The sequence below is a fragment of the Neolamprologus multifasciatus genome, chromosome 2 (genome assembly GCF_963576455.1).
Source record: "Neolamprologus multifasciatus chromosome 2, fNeoMul1.2, whole genome shotgun sequence".
In the NCBI taxonomy this organism is placed as follows: domain Eukaryota; kingdom Metazoa; phylum Chordata; class Actinopteri; order Cichliformes; family Cichlidae; genus Neolamprologus; species Neolamprologus multifasciatus.
In genome coordinates this window covers 19,343,043-19,361,524 of record NC_140440.1, presented here as the reverse complement: position 1 = coordinate 19,361,524, position 18,482 = coordinate 19,343,043, and the positions used below count along the sequence as shown (strand labels likewise).

General features: G+C 39.8%; 1 protein-coding gene across 2 annotated transcripts in view; it reads left to right on the top strand.

Annotated features, from left to right (window-relative positions):
- nrg2b (neuregulin 2b) overlaps positions 1 to 18,482 on the top strand; it is a 71,257-nt gene that overhangs the window by 29,308 nt on the left and 23,467 nt on the right. For both annotated transcript variants that reach the window (XM_085172730.1, XM_085172735.1), the window contains exons 2-4: positions 9,541 to 9,703; positions 12,431 to 12,549; positions 12,975 to 13,098. In XM_085172730.1, coding sequence (XP_085028856.1) covers positions 9,541 to 9,703; positions 12,431 to 12,549; positions 12,975 to 13,098 — 406 coding nt within the window. The remainder of the gene's footprint in view (positions 1 to 9,540; positions 9,704 to 12,430; positions 12,550 to 12,974; positions 13,099 to 18,482) is intronic.

Below are 18,482 nucleotides of genomic sequence, written 5' to 3'. Positions count from 1 at the left end.
ACCTCAAGCAGGACCTAGAGGGACGGCAGATTTTGCCACTTAATCTTCCTGCTCCAGGTAAACCCGGGACACGGTGTCAGTCATAAACAGCTGTGGACACCACAGATGAGCAGTTGTTCTCAGCTGTTTTGTAGTCTGCTTGGAGATCGCATGCATAGTTGATGCACTTGTAGTCTTAAGTCAGCTATAAGATTGTGACAATGTAGAGTCATGTGTACAGCCTCTGCTGATGAAGATTGCTCGGATCCAAGCAGACCCTGACATTAGGGTCAGGGTTAGGGAAATTGCTGTATTAAATTTTACAGCTTTATTATACCAAGCTGTAAGTAAGATTGGCTGTTTCCTTTTTTATCCAGTATCAGGCTCTGCTAGGCTATATTGTGAGACTGGTAATGTTTTTCTCATCAGCTCCCAACAAGTGGAAGCTTTTTTTTTCTTTTGCAGTGGCCATCTTGTAGACCACAAGTGTTGAGTAATACTGGTTTAAAAGAAACTTGTTATCTATTCAAAACATCATTGCATCACTACCTACTGAGAAACATTTACACACTTTTGGAATTTCCGTGTATCATACTAGCCAATGTGGTGGTATGGTGGTTAGTGCTGTTCTCTCATAATAGGAAGGTCCTGGGTTTGACTCCACTGTGTTGCTGGGTTTATCTCCCCATATCTGTGTGGGTTCTCCTCTGGCTCCTGCCCAGAGACTTGCAGTTAGTGGGGTTAGGTTGACTGGTGTTTCTAAATGGCCCATGCATGTAAATGGTTGTCCTTCTCTGTGTGTTAGACTGACAGCCTGTCCAGGTTATATCACACCTCTTGCCCTACGCCAGCTTAAATGGGCTCCAGCCCTCTGCTGTGACCTGAATTGGATAAACAGAAGAAGATATATGTTTGTTATACTGTCCAGAGGAAATGTAGCCCACTGATCTCTGAATGTATTTACTTTAGCTCATTGCATAGCCAGTTGACGTTAGCGCCTCCTCTGCTACATAACCAGCAACCCTCAGAGTGACAGCTTTAGCAGAGCTAAAAGGTGCGGCTGCTGAGCTATAGCACCTGTTTCTCAGGTGCTATAGCTCACTTTCCAGGTGTCTTTTTCAAAATGTAAAGCTCCTTAGCAGCTGACAGACACTTATTGTCACCTCCACACAAAAATAATGGCTATACTTCCAGAATGTGAAGGTTGACCTCCCTTCCATCAAGCTAGCTGACCTGACTGACACAACTGTAGGACTGGATGTATTCCATTAGTACACAGCAGCGTGTCAAAGAGTCGGAGGGGGACAGAAACATGGACATACATCAAAGATACAGGATTTCTTATTTGAAAAAGTAACTGGATGTTTGACTACAAGGCTAATCCAAGTACACTACACGATACTTTGTTGGACGTTACACTGCTGACAACACGGTGCATGGAAGCTGAGTGGTGCTCCGGTAAATGTGATTGAACTGAGCACTTTGAGGTAGTTTGGAGGGATTGATTAACAGACTGACAGAAGGATTGACTGTTATTTAACACCGGATGTATGGACAAACTGGCTGTCCTCTCCTTCTCCTCCTGTGTGTCTTAACCTCCTACTCGCATGTGCGTATTGCCAAGCTTTAGAAAAATATTCTAATCTGCAGAGACCTAAATTTCATTTTAACACCTCACTCCCATTTCTCCCACACATATTTCAAATGAACTCTGTGGTTTGTGAGAAGTCACAGTCATCTTTTCTGTCTGTTTTTTTCCAGAGCTGCCTTGCCACAGTGAAATGATACATGTAAAAAACTGCGGCGCGTGTGGAGTAAATCTGTAGTGCTGTAGTGCAACACCTTGACTCCTCCAGACTTCAGTATGAGCTCTTACCAGTGATGCTGACGTCTTTATATTTACTTTTTTAAAAGAGAAAGGAAAATCAATATATTTGCAAGACTTTTTTTTAGACATCGTGCTGCATTATTTGTGTCCTCCCGCTGTGTTTTCTTTCTGTTGTTTGGTGGCATTTCTAGTTAATTTACTCTTGATTATTTCTAATGTATTTACTGACTGTGAAGCACTTTGTAACTTGCTTTTGAAAAGTGCAATACAAACAAAGATTATTATTCTCAGAGGTATTTTGTCATTGTGAAACTAAATGTCAGATTCGTACTGCTGGAATTGGCCTAATGTCGCCCCTCCCACAATGAAATCTCATCTCTTTTCCACATATGGTACATTGTCATTAGATTACAGCTCCCTTGATTTCCGCATCGTCTCCTGCAAAATATCCAGAGCAAAAAGCAGGACAAAAACAGCAACCAGGCTGCTCAGTGCCCTATAGAAAATAATTTGTCATGACCAGAGCCTTTTTATGCATTTCTGCAGAAATAATAAAGCATCCTAGTAACATAAGTTACAGGGAAAGTTTCACTTTAGCTCATACCAATAACCTAAAACAGACCTATTTAAAATTGAGGTAATCATGTGTGACACTTTAAATGATATAATTAAGACCGACAGAAACAGAAGTCAGATAAAAGTTTAAAAGCTCTAAGAAAAGTAAGATAAAGACGATGTTGCAGTACCTTCCCTTAAAAAGTTGCTTGTTCAACAGTTACTATTAGAAAAAAATGTTAGATTGATTATCTACATAGAATTGTGTGGAAAAGTGTTTGCCCCATTCTCGATGTCCTATTTTTGTAAGTCTGTCACACTCAAATGCTTGACAAATTTGACAAAGAAAACCCAAGTGAACACAAAATGCAGTTTCCAAATGAAAGTGCCAGACATCATGCCGCGATCCAAGGACAGTCAGAGCCATTATCCACAAATGGCAAAAACATGGAAAAGTGGTAAATGTTTCCAGGAGTGGCCAGCCAATCCAAATTACCCCAAGAGTGGAACAACAAGTCACCCAAGAGGTCACAAAAGACCCAGAGCAACATCCAAAGACTGCAGGCCTCACTTGCCTGAGTTAAGGTCACTGTTCATGACTCCACCATAAGAAAGAGACTGGGCAAAAACAGCCTGCATGGCTGAGTTCCAAGACGAAAACCACTGCTGAGCAAAAGGAATGTAAAGGCTCGTCTCAGTTTTGCCAGAAAACATCTTGATGACCCCTAAGACTTTGGGGAAAATACTCTGTGGACTGATGAGACAAAAGCCGAACTTTTTGGAACGTGTGTGTGTCCCGTTACATCTGGTGTAAAAGTAACGCTGGAACATCATACCAACAGTAAAATATTTGGGTGGTAGTGTGGTCATGGGCTGCTTTGCTGCCTCAGGACATGGAAGACTTGCTGTGGTAAATGGAACCATGAATTCTGCCGTCTACTAAAACATCCTGAAGGAGAATGTCCGGCCATCTGCTTGTGACCCCAAGCTGAAGCGCACTTGGGTTGTGCAGCAGGACAATGATCCAAAACACACCGGCAAGTCCACCTCCTAATGGCTTAAGAGAAACAAAATGAAGACTGAGTGACCTAGTCAAAGTCCTGTCCTGAATCTGACTGAGATGCTGTGGTATGAACTTAAGAAGGTGCTTCATGCTCAAAAACCCTCCAATGTGGCTGAATTGCAGTTCTGCGAAGATGAGTGGGCCAAAACTCCTCCACAGCGCTGTAAATGACACTTGATTGCAGTTGTTGTTGCCAAGGGTGGCCCAACCACTTATCAGGTTCAGGGCCATGTAGGTTTTTGTTTTTTTCCCCATTAATAATAAACGCCTTCATTTAGAAACTGCATTTTGTGTTTACTTGCATCATCTTTGTTTATTATTGTATCTAATATTTGTATGATGATCTGAAACACAACAAGTGTGACGAACATAAAAAATGGGAAGTCAGGAAGGGGGCAAACACTTTTTCACACCACTGTATTCACAGATGGAAAAATGTGACCATTTCTTTTCATTCTTTCTTCTGGATACATGAAAAATACAGCCTGAAGCTATTCTGTAGCTGAATGTGAAGAAGCACAACATGACTTGCTTTGTGCTTTGTGCTGCTCTACCAGCAGTTTTATGTGCAGTAATCATGCAGTCCTTATTAGATAAAACCTTTTATTGTGATGAGAAGAAACAGGAACACACTGCAGAACAAGTCGGGTTTCCAAGTGCAGCCTGGGTTCTGTCATATTTATACTGTTCCATTTGTGAATGTGCACGTAAGCCCTGTGAGTCCAAAACTCAGGCCTTGAAACTCTTTACATCAGGTTTTCCATTCTTGTTGTTCTGTGATGTCAGGGTGAACACAGCAGCCCGGGACACCTGATGCTCAGATATTCTGTTTGTGAGGGGCAGCCAATCAGAAGGAAGTGAACTTAAAGTTTGAGGAAGCGAAATTGCGTATTGAGTATTGATTCAGACTACACCAAAACCCAGCATAAGACAAATAAGGATTATTTTGAACTGTTATTCATGCAAAGTTATACTAGTAGAATCCAGGAATAAAAACATGGAGCTGGAAAAAAAAACATAATAATTCTCTTGATGCATCATGTAATTCTGTTATATGTGACTGAACCATCAAGCTTTTTAATCATAACCCAATTTTGACTTAGAATGACTAAACAGAGTGAGGATAATAATTTCTTATTATACATTTATCTACTCTGAAAAGCCTGATGCTGGTGACACTGTTCACTCAATGCTGATAATAACAACAAACTGTAGACTGTACAGCCGTCAGTAAACCAAGTAATCACTTACAAATAACCAAGCTGCAGGTGTTACCTGCTCTGGGCTAAATGCACAACTGTATTCAAAGCTAGCTTGTTGACTGCCTTTCCAGTTGTTTGTTTCTTCCTTGAAAACAGCTGCCTGTAGATAAGAATGATGAGACTGAACAAGATCAGTTGGGGGGCTTAAACCAAAACAGTGAGCTGAAAGATGCTAAAATGTTCTAAAGAATGCAGTCGACTGCAGTGAATGATAATTATACACTTTGACCTGATGTTATTGTGAACACGTTAAGTCAAGCATCTCTAACATCATAAATGCAGTGTTGGCTATGACATTACCTGCAAGTCAAAGATGATGATCAATGGATCCACGTATTACTGAGACAGTCGCACGTGGAGAACATATCAAAATAGTAAGTGAAGTATTCAAAAGTTTGTATTTTGAACGTGTCCACACTGCTATTCTTCAGCATTACTCATTACAAACCAGGAGCCATGGAGCGCGACAGAGACAGCATGTGATGATGCTGGGATGGTTTACTTTGGCGTGACGTGGAATTATACATCCAGTGTGTGCGGAGACTGTGACAACACTAAATCTTACTAAATGTAAGTAGGCATCCTGCTTGTTCTCTTGTGAGTCACAAACACACACTTGAATCCCACTTATATAACTGCAAGCTGTTTGGACGGTGCTTCGTGGAGGATCTACTTATCAGATCCATTCAGAGTTTGGATGTTTTTTTTCTAGACTGACTTCCACTGTGTAATTTCCTATTTCCTCTGTGGCATTCAGCACCAAACCATTTGGCTAAAAACTAAAAGTCATATTTTAAAAGGGCAACACCATCTTTTAAACAGATGGTGTCTAAGGTTTTAGTAAAAGTTACTCAAGCAAGAAAAGTCGATGAATTTCTATAAATTTGGTGGCATAGAGGGCATTTCTGGCTAAATATAAAGTATATAAAATAAACTACACCATAAACAGTGTGACAAACTTTTTTAACTTTAGGACACAAAGAAAGCTTAAAGAAATGAAACATATCACAAGTTGGATACACAGTAATTCCTAGTTGGAGTGTGGCTTTGGTTTTCATGAGATTTGTTGAAATTACAAAAAAAATATCACAAGCTGTCTTCTGTATTTATTTTTGCCAAACAACTCAGTTTTGACTATCTTGGAGTATTTGGAGTGTAGATGGACTACGCAGAAAACCTGGACATACCTTCCAGGTCACAAAGGTGAAAGCTATGTGGATTTGCCTTAAACCCACATTCTTTTTAATGGTAAACTTCCAGATGAGTTTTTGGTTTCAGTTGAGACAACATTTCCGTTTTGTAAATTTTGGTCCCACATTAAAGTAAAAAAGAAGACCAAGCCAGAGTGCCATACGGCCAGTGTTGGGGAGTAACGGAATACATGTACCGCCGTTACGTATTTAAAATATAAAATATGAGTAACTCTATTCCGTTACAGTTACCGTTTAAAAAGGTGGTATTTAGAATACAGTTACTTTGTTGAAATAAATGGATTACCTGACGGTACTTCCCTGTTTCATATTGTCGCGGGTCAGGACTGTTTGGGTTTTGTTTGACGGCTACATTCTGTTGTTCCAGGCGGCAGCGTTACGGTTGCCATGGTTACAGGGTGACGCTCTCTCTCTCTCTCGCTGCGTGTTTCCTGGGTGATAGAGCGCCTTTTTGTTGTTGTTGTGCTAAGCTAATAGGCAGAATGCTACAGGTATAGCTCTAAAGAATGTAGCATCATAGGCAGTGTAGTCCGTGCTGCAGGGAGAATGGACTGCCATACCCGTTATGTGTCTGTGAGCGAGGGAGGGAGTAAAAGGAAAAGTATGAGCTGTCATCAAGCAAAAACGGGAGCTGGAAGCATGTAAATATAATAATAACCACTGCAGCCAAGAAGAGTGCCTGACAAGCCCAGCTGTAAGTAAGCTATTAAGACTCGACTGTACGCTGTACAGTAACAATAAGTTCCATTGGAGCAGCCTTTCAACGCCTCTCTCTGTCTCTTGCAAGCAAAGTTGACCCAGACAACAAAGTAAAGTTATTTTTCGGCTAGAGCCCGACACAGAACCCACCGTATTAGCCAGAGGTCCCTTTACTACGGTTCGGAGCCAGTAACAGTAATAAATCACAGCAATAGTACATTCATGTAGTTGTAAACAGCATGATAATATATTAAGTAATCCAAAGTATTCAGAATACGTTACTCTCATTGAGTAACGTAACGGAATACGTTACAGAATACATTTTGGGGCATGTATTCTGTAATCTGTAATGGAATACATTTTAAAAGTAACCTTCCCAACACTGCATACGGCAGGCCTGCCTTCTGACTAACTAATTGTTGCAATCAACCAAGCCCAATTTTGAAACACCAAGAGGCAAAAATGTGTAGATCACAGCTTCCAAACAGGACCTTGCAAAGCACTGGGTGACATCATGGTGGCTTCATTCACTTTTAATATAATATTTATGGGAGCTTACGAGATTTTCTTACACGTAGATCAGCTAGCTCATTTCTCATGTGGATCGTTTGGCAAATTCCATGTAGAAGCCTGGATTATACTTGGTTGCGGACATGGACAGCTGGATGCCCGACGATTCAGTAGTTATTTCTGTTATACTTCTTTGAAGTTTGCTGTCTGGGCACATGCGTAGTTGGTGCAGTGTAATGTAAATTCTCTACGGGCTAGTCCACACGGTCACAAAAAACAGGCAGGAATGTGGATGTCTGCACTCATTGTGTGCTGATTAGCTTTACGTCACAGGAACCTGAGCGGAGACTTGAGGACACAGAAAGTTTATATCCTGTTTTACCGTTTTTCAGCCACTTCAGGCCGCAGTCACACAGGCCTAGAGACTGGTCAGCAACCTCCGATCACAAGGGAAAATGTGTATTCTGTGACTGGTTGGTGTGTATATTCTTTATCTATATCTATAATGCTGTCAGCATTAATCTCATTAAAATAACGTTAACGCCATAACCGCCGCATTAATGCAGCAAAACTCTGTTAGCAAATTAGCAGATCGCCCCCTGTGTGGGGCTGCACGGCGTCAACGTATTAGCACGGTTAGCTCGTTAACGCGTTAGTGCCGTGCAGCCCCTCGCTGAACAAAACAACACAAATGTAAAAATTAGTGCTGTCAGCGTTAATTGCCCCGTGTGAGGGCTGCATGCTGTCAACGTGTTAATGCGTTAGCACCGTGCAGCCCCTTGCACGGGGTGATCTGTGCTAACTCACTAATGGAGATTTACCACGTTAATGCGGTTATGGCGTTAACGTTATTTTAACGAGATTAACACTGACAGCACTAATATATATATGAAGAAAAAAAGCAAGACGCTTAAGACTGAAGGGATAATACCAAAGGACACGGAGAAGATTAGACTATATATACACAGGCAGCTGTTTAGGAAGTAGATAAAGGAGTGGAACTGAACACAGGTGCACAGGATAAGTAATTAACACAAACCCAAAGCAGGAAGTAAGTCTAACACAAAGCATGAAGGAAGACCAACCTTCAAAATAAAACAAGGAATAACCATGAAAATTAATACAGACATGAACACTAACAAGATGCCAGACTGGAAAACAAAGGGAAACCAAAACATTAGCACAAAGAGATGAACATGAGACAAGAAACTATAATCAATAAAACTCTATATTCAACCCAAACAAAGGATTGTAAAACTGAAAATAAACTTGACAGGAAAAACGTAGTCAAAAGAGATATTGAATTTGCTCAACAGCCATGATCAACATACCCAAAAATGAAAACTTCACACAGCAGAATAACAGTAAAGCTTAATCAGAACCCCAAACTCAAAATGTTCACTATGAACTATGAAGCACAAAACCTTAGAACCATGACAGCAGCTAATTGTAGTTATCATGTTTGCACAACTGACAGGATGTACACAATCATATATTGACTTACAGAGTCTCATATAGATGCCTAAAGCTCTAGAGTGTATCTACTGCACCTATGTGAGGAGTAATGGAAGATACAGCAGTGCTGTGAGGAGCCTATACAACAGTTGTCTTCCATTTGATCAAGCGTGTCCTATCACTGCACTGTGTCTGTGTGTGAGTGTGTGTGCACATGTGGGGTAAAATCAGGGTGTTTCACTGCTTGTGTGTGTATATAAATGGTAGTAGATGGTGCTGAGCTGTCTCTTTGCTTTAGCTTCTGTGTGCTTGTGTTGCCTGCGCTGGTGTCAGTGATGCAGTCTGTTGTCATTTTTAAGGAGAAAAGAGAGAGAGTGAAAGACTCCTGGGACTGATGAAGTACACGTATACACACACACACACACACACACTTTGCTCTATAGTGAAAATCTACTGCAGAGAGTTTCTGTGGCAAGACTTTTTTCCTCGATACAAGGTTTCAGTTTGTCTTTGCTTTTCAGGATTCAGACCACCTTACCATAGAGCCTTTCCTCTCTCTATATCCTTACACATCTGTCTTTGCAAGGACTAATTTGACTTCTAGACATTTGGAGTAAGGACATTTGTGGAAGGCAAAGACATTTTGGGTTGTTCTAGGCTTGAAGAATTCGATTTGGGTTAAGGTTAAGCTTTGGAGCTAATGCACCTGTGTATAATGTCTGTCCTTGTTTTTCCTTTCAGCCATGTGAACTTTGACCTGTTCCCTCAGGTCAACATCTAAACCTTTACTTATAGATTTCCATTGGTTACACACATGAACGCACACTCAAAGAAACATACACACTATGGAAAAAAGGCACACTCAGATAATTACATTTATAGATTAATTGAATGCCTGCCATTCATTTCAATAATGCAAGCTTTGATTTTCCTTTCTCTGCCCCTCTGTCTGTTGGTCTCTTGTCTCTCTCTGGCCAGCCTCTGCTCCTAAGTTGCGGATGATTAGCAGCCAATCTCTGATGGAAGGGAAGAAGCTGTACTTGAAGTGTGAGGCGTCGGGGAATCCCAGCCCTTCCTTCCGCTGGTACAAAGATGGACACGAGCTTCAGAAAGGCAGAGACCTCAAAATAAAAACCAACAAGTGAGTGTGCCAAAGCGTATATTTTTTCTTAGGGTATGATGTAAAAACCAAGAACTGTCATCCACATGTACTATAACAGCTGTTTTGGTTGATGCTATCACTCCGCTGTTCTACAATGAGTAACCATCAAGTTAATATAGTCTCATAAGAATGAGTTCAATGTTATATTTCTGCCTGGAGTTGATGTGACAGGTTTCTCTTGCTCTATGGAGCATTTAATCATCTTTCACCTTTTAGAGCTCAACAGTGACCTCCCACTTTTTAAGGGCTCCGCTTTGGGAAGTGAGTTTTCCATTAATTTCCTCCACTGACATTTCAGAAAATCCCGATATAACGACTTTAACCTCCTAAGACCTGAACTCTTTCATGGCATGCATTTTTAATTTCTCTTTCCTATTTGGGCTGATTGGGACCTGATGAATGTAAAAACAAAGAATTATCTTTTTACCTGATTTTGCTCTACAAGGGTCTGATATCCAACTATGAGGACATTCATTTTAAATTTTGATAGAACAGTGGCAGTGTAATAAGTGCAGTTTTCTAAGTGGATATCAGGCCCTTGTAGAGCAAAATGTAGTATTGACCAGCGGTTAGCCGTTTGGTACCGGGCTGCGAGAGTTGAGGCGCGAGTGTGAAATTTATGTGATTTCAGGGTTTTTATCATTAACTCGGTTTCCCTGGGTCTTTTCCCGTGTTGTAGTTGTGCGTCTTATTTTGAAATAAATATTTATGCGTTACCATAGTGACCAGAGAGCATTAAGGGGCAGAGAGGAGGATGTTACTCTCAATGTTGTTGGCACATTTCAGGAGGACGCTGCTAATAAAGTTACACAATTACACAGTGAATTCACATTTATTATTATATTTACAAAATACCACAGTTTTTGTCTTGGTCGTAGCATTTTATTTTGTTGTATTTATCCTCAACACCTTAGAGGCCGGTCCGTTAAAATATTGTCGGATATTAAACCGATCCGTGGCACAAAAAAGGTTGGGGACTGCTGGTCTAGACAACCCAAAATGTGATGTCCTCATATGTGGATACCAGGTCCTAGGAGGTTAAAGCCTTGAGCCGAGCCAACCTGTGAATTGTGGCCATGAAAAGATTTGATTTGGACCAAAAATGAAAAGAAAATGGAAAAAATGGCAAGGGTACAAGACTATGTAATTAATATAATCACTTTTGACAATGAAGGATCTACCCAGCTTGTAATCTATTGGAATTCCCAGATTCCACAACAAATGATGTCTGACCACAAATGTTTTTTTTTTTCATTATCATAGTCTTGATATATCTTTTAGTTTGTTCAGTAAAGTAAAGTCTAGCTGTCAGTGTGGTAACATGCTGCATTTCTTACTGCAATCACCGTCCTCCCAGTTGTCCAGGGGTTTAAACATTTCCGTGGTAACAGTGACCTCCGCCAATCAGAGGCATTGCTGTTTCACTTTAGCAGTGAGAGTAGAGTAGTTCTTACTGCAAATAAAACAAATAAAACCTGTTTCTGTTAAAATAAGGTTGATATACAGATATTTGGTTTCATGATGATGTAGCCTGCAGCGTTATCGCTTATAATCAAAATTTGTATAATCAAAATGGAAAATATGAATATTTTTACTTAATTTCACTGCTGAGCTCTCTCGTTTTATTAGTAATACTCATGCGTACAACACTCTATCTTTGACGATGCACAAATAGATCCTGTGACTTTAGGTAACGCCACGTAGCTGTGCATATTGAATACAGAGAAAAGAGTCCTACAAACAGCTGAAAGCAACAAACACAACTGCAGCTTTTGTGATTTGCATTGATGACAAGAGACACGTCTGCGTGTGGGGCTCAGGAATTTTTAGCACAGGACGTTTGGGACAATAGAATGTTTTTAGTGCACTGAGAAAACCTGGTTAAGATGGAGGTTTGAAACGTCTTCTGATTGCAGGCAGTATTGGAGCCTACCAGCTCTAATATGCTTCAGGCTATGTGGACTTTATTTTTTTCTCTAAGTTTTCCTACACTTTACCTGTCAGAACAGCATCCTCTCTGTGCAAGTGGAGGTCCCGTTTTTCAAGTTGACCACTGGGTGCTTAACCTACATAAAAAACCGTAGTAGTCAGCATCTTAGAGATCCCCTCATTCATATATAACATAGGCCAAGTTCCCCCTGGCTAGTTTGGGGGTGAAGGGCTGGTGTGCCGTAGTGCTGTAGTCTTTCTCTGCACAAAATAATAAAAACATGCACACAAGGTACAGTTTGATTAATACATGCTCTCAAATTAATAAAAGCAATACTTTTTTCTTTCAATGGCTACTAAAGTGTTAGTTTCCAGCTAAAAAAAACTTTAGAGTCCCATAGTACACTACCGAGTCATCGTCAAAGGCCTGGTGGTGTAGTGGTTAGCTCTGTTGCCTCACTGGAAGAAGGTTCCTGGTTCAGACCCCTGCTGGGGTCCGTCTGTGTGGAGTTTGTACGTGCTTTCTCCCAAAGACATGTATTCAAGTTAATTGTTCATTCTAAAATTGCCATAGATGTGAGGTAGTGCTCATAATAAGTGAAACTGTGACTTGATGTCAAAAGTACTTTAAATGGTCTGTAAATGCATGTCCAAACAGAAAACAAAATTAGCTGTCTTTACATTTATGTATGCTGAAAACAAGTAGATGAATGCTTTTCTTTTTGAAAGAATAATAACTGACATTGTCTCTGCCTCTCTCCTTCCCTTTTGCTCAAGAAAAAACTCAAAGGTGCAGATCGGTCGTGTCCGTGTGGAAGATTCTGGCAACTACACTTGTGTGGCTGAAAACTCAGTAGGACAAGAAAACGCCACGAGTATAATCAGCGTGCAGATCTGTGAGAACAACTTATTTCTATCTGTCCTTCTGTCTATGTGCTGATGTTTGTGTTGATCTATCGCTCAAATACGTCCGATCATTTGATGCAGGAGTCTGATCATACAAGCACAAACCTTGTTTACGGTCACTGTCATCATGTGTTCTCTTCACATGGCTGGCTGGGGATAACGCAGACACGTAAAGCAGAGGCAGCGGTTGTAAAAACAGAATAATTATTTTTATTACTTGCAAATATATCTTAATTTTTCAGCTTTAAGGTTGGAATAAGAAAATACAAGTATCCCGGGGACCTTTGCACTTGTAAAACCAATGGAGAGCTGGAGCTCACAACAAAGTGACTAATGCCTGTGTACACTGTGGTGTCGCATGCAAGATTGCAGCGTAATGCACTGTGTCTTTTCTGTCAATCTGTGTTTCTCCTAGTGACCACCACAACCCTGTCTCCAGGTGTGAGTCATGCGCGGCACTGCAATGACTCTGAGAAGTCCTACTGCGTCAACGGAGGAGACTGTTACTTCATACATGGTATTAACCAGCTGTCCTGCAAGTAAGTTTATTTCTCAGTCGGTCCCCCGTCCTCTCAGCCATCACTGTGTAGCTCCCTCTGTCTCTCCACCCAGTCTCTGTCCCTCTCTCTTTCTCTCTGTCTATCTGTGATGTCATTGTTGCTGGTCACCGTGTCGTCTGTTCCTTAGTTATGATCGCTCGACATGCACACCTGCAGCCCACCTGACCGCTCGGCTGTGTCTGAAGGCTTCTTGTCTTCACTTTTCACCAATTTGCTCCAAAAACATGCAACCGATCTTCACCTGCACATTAATGTGCCCATTCACTTAATGCTTTTGTCTCCAAAATGAATTCATTTTAGAGTGAGGTCTGTCTGTGAAATGGGAAGAAAAGCAGAGGTGTTGAACAAAACCTCGCCTAATGTATAAATGCCTTTGGATATTTATTTATTTATTTATTTAACACTGAAAATAATGAGTCCAGACTATTTTAGATGAGATGCAAATTACTGAAAAACTGGTGGAGTAATTTTCAACTGTTAGCAATAAGGCAGTAAACCCAGTGGAAACAATTAGCATCCCTGTCACAAGGGAAAAGTGGGTTTTCTTAAAAAAAAAAGTCAATATGCTGAGTGAGGACTGTGCGCAGGCAAGGTTTATAGATAGAGTGTACGGTCAATACTATATATATACTGTATTTGCAGTTTTTTTAAACAGTCAGTGTTATGTGCAATGGCATTGTGAAACACATTTATGCTAGGTAACAACATACAACGTACATAGCAGTCCACTTGGAGCCCTTCGGGATTTAATGATGTTTCTAAGCCCAGCCTTGCTCAGAAGAATTAAACTGGCTTGAAAAGTTGAAGAGGACATCCTGCTGACATTGTATATTAGCAGCTGTCTCTATTGTCGGTCACTCTGTTGGCATGTTACCATGAAACAATTTGCAAGCTGAGGGCACTCCAAAGCAACGAGGACAGAAGAGGCATGACGGATTTCAGGACTCATGGACACCCAAGTTTGTGAATAACTTATGAAGGAAGTCACCTGGGATTTTTCAAAGTCTAGCTCAAAATAAAAGTTGAACCAGCGTTGCTGATATTACATTTGGGGAAATTTTTAAACGTCACCTGGACATCCTTGTTTGATTTTCTAGAACCAGAAAGCTTGTTTATAAAATGTTTTTATTATCTCTTTATCAATTAGAATAACATAGCAGATGCCATCATGCTGACATTTTTTAGCTGAGGTTAGAAAATAATTTAAGATAAAATCTTTTTACAAACTGTAGTGTAAATCTCTACTGTATGTTGCAGTTGGTCGTAAACAGCTCAAGTGTTTGTTATTTTTAAACAATCTTTAGTAATATGATTCTGTGTAAACAGAGATGACAGAACCATATTAGTTGTCATTTAATCAAAGAAAATAATTTTGCAAATACATTTTTTCTTTGCAATAATCTGATTGTTAGTTCTCACTTTCCAAGAAGATGGTCTGACACGACCTCTGTTCTCCATGGAAAATCAACATCCATCTAGCTATGTTAGCATAACATAAACACAGTGAAGCTGGAAGATGAACGCTAACTTTTTTCCACTCGATAAAAGTTAACGTGAGGGTTCCCGATGGTTAGGGACAAATGCAATCGCATGGCAGTAAACGGACCAAACTTCAGTCAGAAGAACAACTGAGATAATCCATCCGCAATACGAGGTTAGTCATTAATATACTGCAACAACATGGGAATAGAGCAGCTGCCAGAGAATTCAACATTAATGAATCAATGGTACGGAAGTGGAGGAAGAAAGAAGAATGAGTTGAGTAAAGTTTGACTTATCTGACCGTTCTGTTTCGCTTAATGCACCTTTTGGTCCAAAAAATACGGCAGAGGGTAAAATAGGCATCAAATTAAGTGTGGTGATATTTTTTTATTGAAAGATGAACTGGATAAATCTGTAAACCACAACTTTAATCTGTATCCTGCCTGACCCTTGGTTTGGCGGTTAACTGTTAAAAAGATATATTATCGTGCCTTTAATAGCTTTCGTCAGACACAGAAGAACATTATCTGTATTTAGGAACAAACAAACTACAAATATAATGCTTCCATGTTTAGTGCATTATTTGTCAACTTTGTTGTTGTCTCTGTCTGCTTAGCACCCCAGTGAAGTTATCCTACATTTGACACAGAGCATTCCCTGCAGGTTTCTCCGTGCCTACGTAGCTAGCACTTTATGTTGTCCTCTCATGCTTTTGTGTACGGCAAAATTCTCTAAGACTTGACAGTGAGCTGTTTCACATCAGCATTTATATGACTAAAGCTACCAACTGCACATCATCCCAGTAAAGTCAATTTTCTTAATGTTTATTTGACTTTCTTTTCTTTGGAGGGTCCAACATTTAACGATTGTCTGGTGGGATCCTTCACAAATATATGAGCACGTCACACAGACAGGCACAGAGAAACCATGTTTAGCAGGTACTGGCTTCAATACAGGGATAATGTGAGTAATATATAAATCACTCAGGCCTGACAAACATTAGTATTCCAGTTATCTCCCCCCTTTACTTCCCATTTTTCTCCTATGCACTGTTTGTGTCACCATGTTTCCTGTTGTCCCAGTAGGTAGGAGACAGGACAAGCTGAGTGACAAACTGGTCACAATCATGGCAAGCAGGACGTGAAATGTAGTGATAACTTTTCTGCACTGACACAGCCCCACAGTGATTAAAAACTTCACTGCTAATGATCCACTGAACTGTAAACATAAATGCATCACTTCCTGTGAGTGGGAGGATTTTTCCTAGGAAACTGCTACCAGACTGGTAGGTGTTTAGAACAGCAAGTGCAAAAATTTTCATGAACTGAATTCTTAGATGAATCACTGCTGTGTTATATCAACTTATTCCAGAGCAAAACTGTTGTAGCAGACATGCCATCATAACTGATTGCATGTGGGAAGTAACAGTATAACGGTAAATACCTGTTTGTTTCTTTTAGAGCCTTGCACTAGAATAACAGAGGTGTTACCTGGCCTTGCACTACTAGCAATTATCTTGCAGGATTTATTTATATATATTTTTCATTTATAGAAAGGTTTGTAAGTTTTATAGACTTTGTATTTGCAGCCAAAGCTTTGTACAAATCTAAACCAGTCATTCCCAATCAAAGCGTTAAGTACCTCATGGGGTATATTTTAGTAGCCAGGGGGTACATGGAAAAATTATATTAACTAATCATAAAGTTCAGTTCTTTAATCACCTTGCTCACTAAAGAAAAAAGGGGAGATAAACACGTTTGAGCTGAAGACTTAGAAGTTAAAGGATAAACGGTAGGCAATAATGAGGCAACAAAAAATTAAAAAGCAAAAAAACTTAAATAATAACAAAACTCATCTAGTTACATCATTAGCCATTAAAAATGTCTAAACAAATAAAATTCTTTAAAGTAGTTGATGAAATATATGAAGGCTATGAGTAAAAAACAAATAAATAGCTAATAGGATGTAGCTGACAACTACAAGAGCTAGCCGGAAAGGTAAACAGTTTTAAACAATTTTAGCTGGCAGTACTTCAGTTTAATCCAATTCCCTTTTATTTATACAGCGCCAAATCACAACAAAAGTCACCTCAAGGCGCTTTATATTGTAAGGTAGACCCTACAGTAACGCACACAGAGAAAAACCCAACAATCTCACATGACTCCCAATGAGCAAGCACTTTGGCGACAGTGGGAAGGATAAACTCCCTTTTTACAGGAAAAAACCTCTGGCAGAACCAGGCTCAGGGAGGGACGGGGCCATCTGCTGCGACCGGTTGGGGTGAGAGAAGGAAGACGGGATAAAGACATGCTGTGGAAGAGAGACAGAGATTAATAATAAATATGATTCAGTGATTCAGTACCGATCAACATGTACCAGTGGCGTGCTAGACAAGCAAGCAGAGCCAATTACCCTGACAATAAACCAGATATCCTACCTTTTATTAATCATTTCCTTGCTAACATGCTAAAGGAGTTATTAAAAGCTTGCTCCTCATAACACATCATGGTCAAGTTGGTTATTAAGAGGAAACTTGTCTGTTACAATGATAAATCATAGAGGGCTTGTTTACTTTCTAATGCTAGCTCTGTTTCCATACCATGTGCAGATGAGCACTGATCTCAGAGCAGTGAAAGCAAAGCCAGCAGCTGCCTCAGTTTCAGAGGTTATCAACATTGCGCATGTGCAAAAAAAACTTCCTGGTTTCTCAGCTTGCCCAGCTACAACCTTTGTTAATGGGACGTAGGCATTGCCATAGAGACTCCAGTAATTTGAAGTCAACTGAGTTAAGGCTACTTCCAGAGGCAGTAGCAAACTGTGGCCACAAGTAATTTAAAAGATGAATGCAAACAGGCAAGAAGCTTCATGCAATACAGTAGATAAACAATTGAAATAGCTATCTTAAATTAAGAATAAAAAGTTAGAATAATTATCTAAAAATATGGAAATCAGATGAAAATAAAACATTAAGTATTGTTATATTATTATATTATATTATATAACAATATAGATAAACAAGCACAAAACAGAATGGACACAGTTGAAATAGCTAGCTAAAAAGTTGGAAATATTTAGCTGAAAGTATTTCTAGCAGTTGAAATTGAAACATTTGTATCAAAGGTTGAAGTAGCTTGATAAAAAGTATAAATAAACAATTAAGATTTTAGCTAACAGTATGGCTAAACAAGTACAATTTAACCCAATGGATACACTGTTAAAAATAGCCATTATATATACTGGAGAGCTGTTAAATGGAGTAGTAGCTGGTCATGCCACCAGTTCAGATAATACAGTTTCTCGATAAACTCCTAAAAGCAGATATCGAAGTTGCCTAAGTTGACTTCATAATAACCGATTTTCTGAACTAAAGGTTTTAGTCTTTCCGTTCTAAACTGGCATACATATTGGGTCATTTTGTAGATGTGTAACAAACATTTGCTCTGACGGTGTGGCTAACAGATGGCGTGTATAGTCATGCATGGTTAGAAGCTTTGTTTTTATGCTTTCTGTACAATAGGATGTCTCGGCTAGAAATCCATCCTTAGCTCCAGAGGTGTCTGTTTCAGATCTCCATTTTTTTTGTCTCTTTGTTTTTACATTTCCATCTCTCTCTTTCTCTTACTCTCTTTTTCTCCCAATATTCCCCCTCCACTCGCTCTCTGCCTCTCATCTGATATACCTTTGGGTCATCACTGAAGGATAAATCAGAATGTTTTTTTCATGGTGCTGACAAGCAGAAAACTTTGTTTGAGAGGGTTCATATAGACATTAGGAGCTGCGTATAGCAGTTTAGCGATGCAAAATGTGCAGGATTGCACAACCGCGTGTGCATGATTGCACTGCATACAACACACTGCATATTTAAAGAAGACACAGAAAGC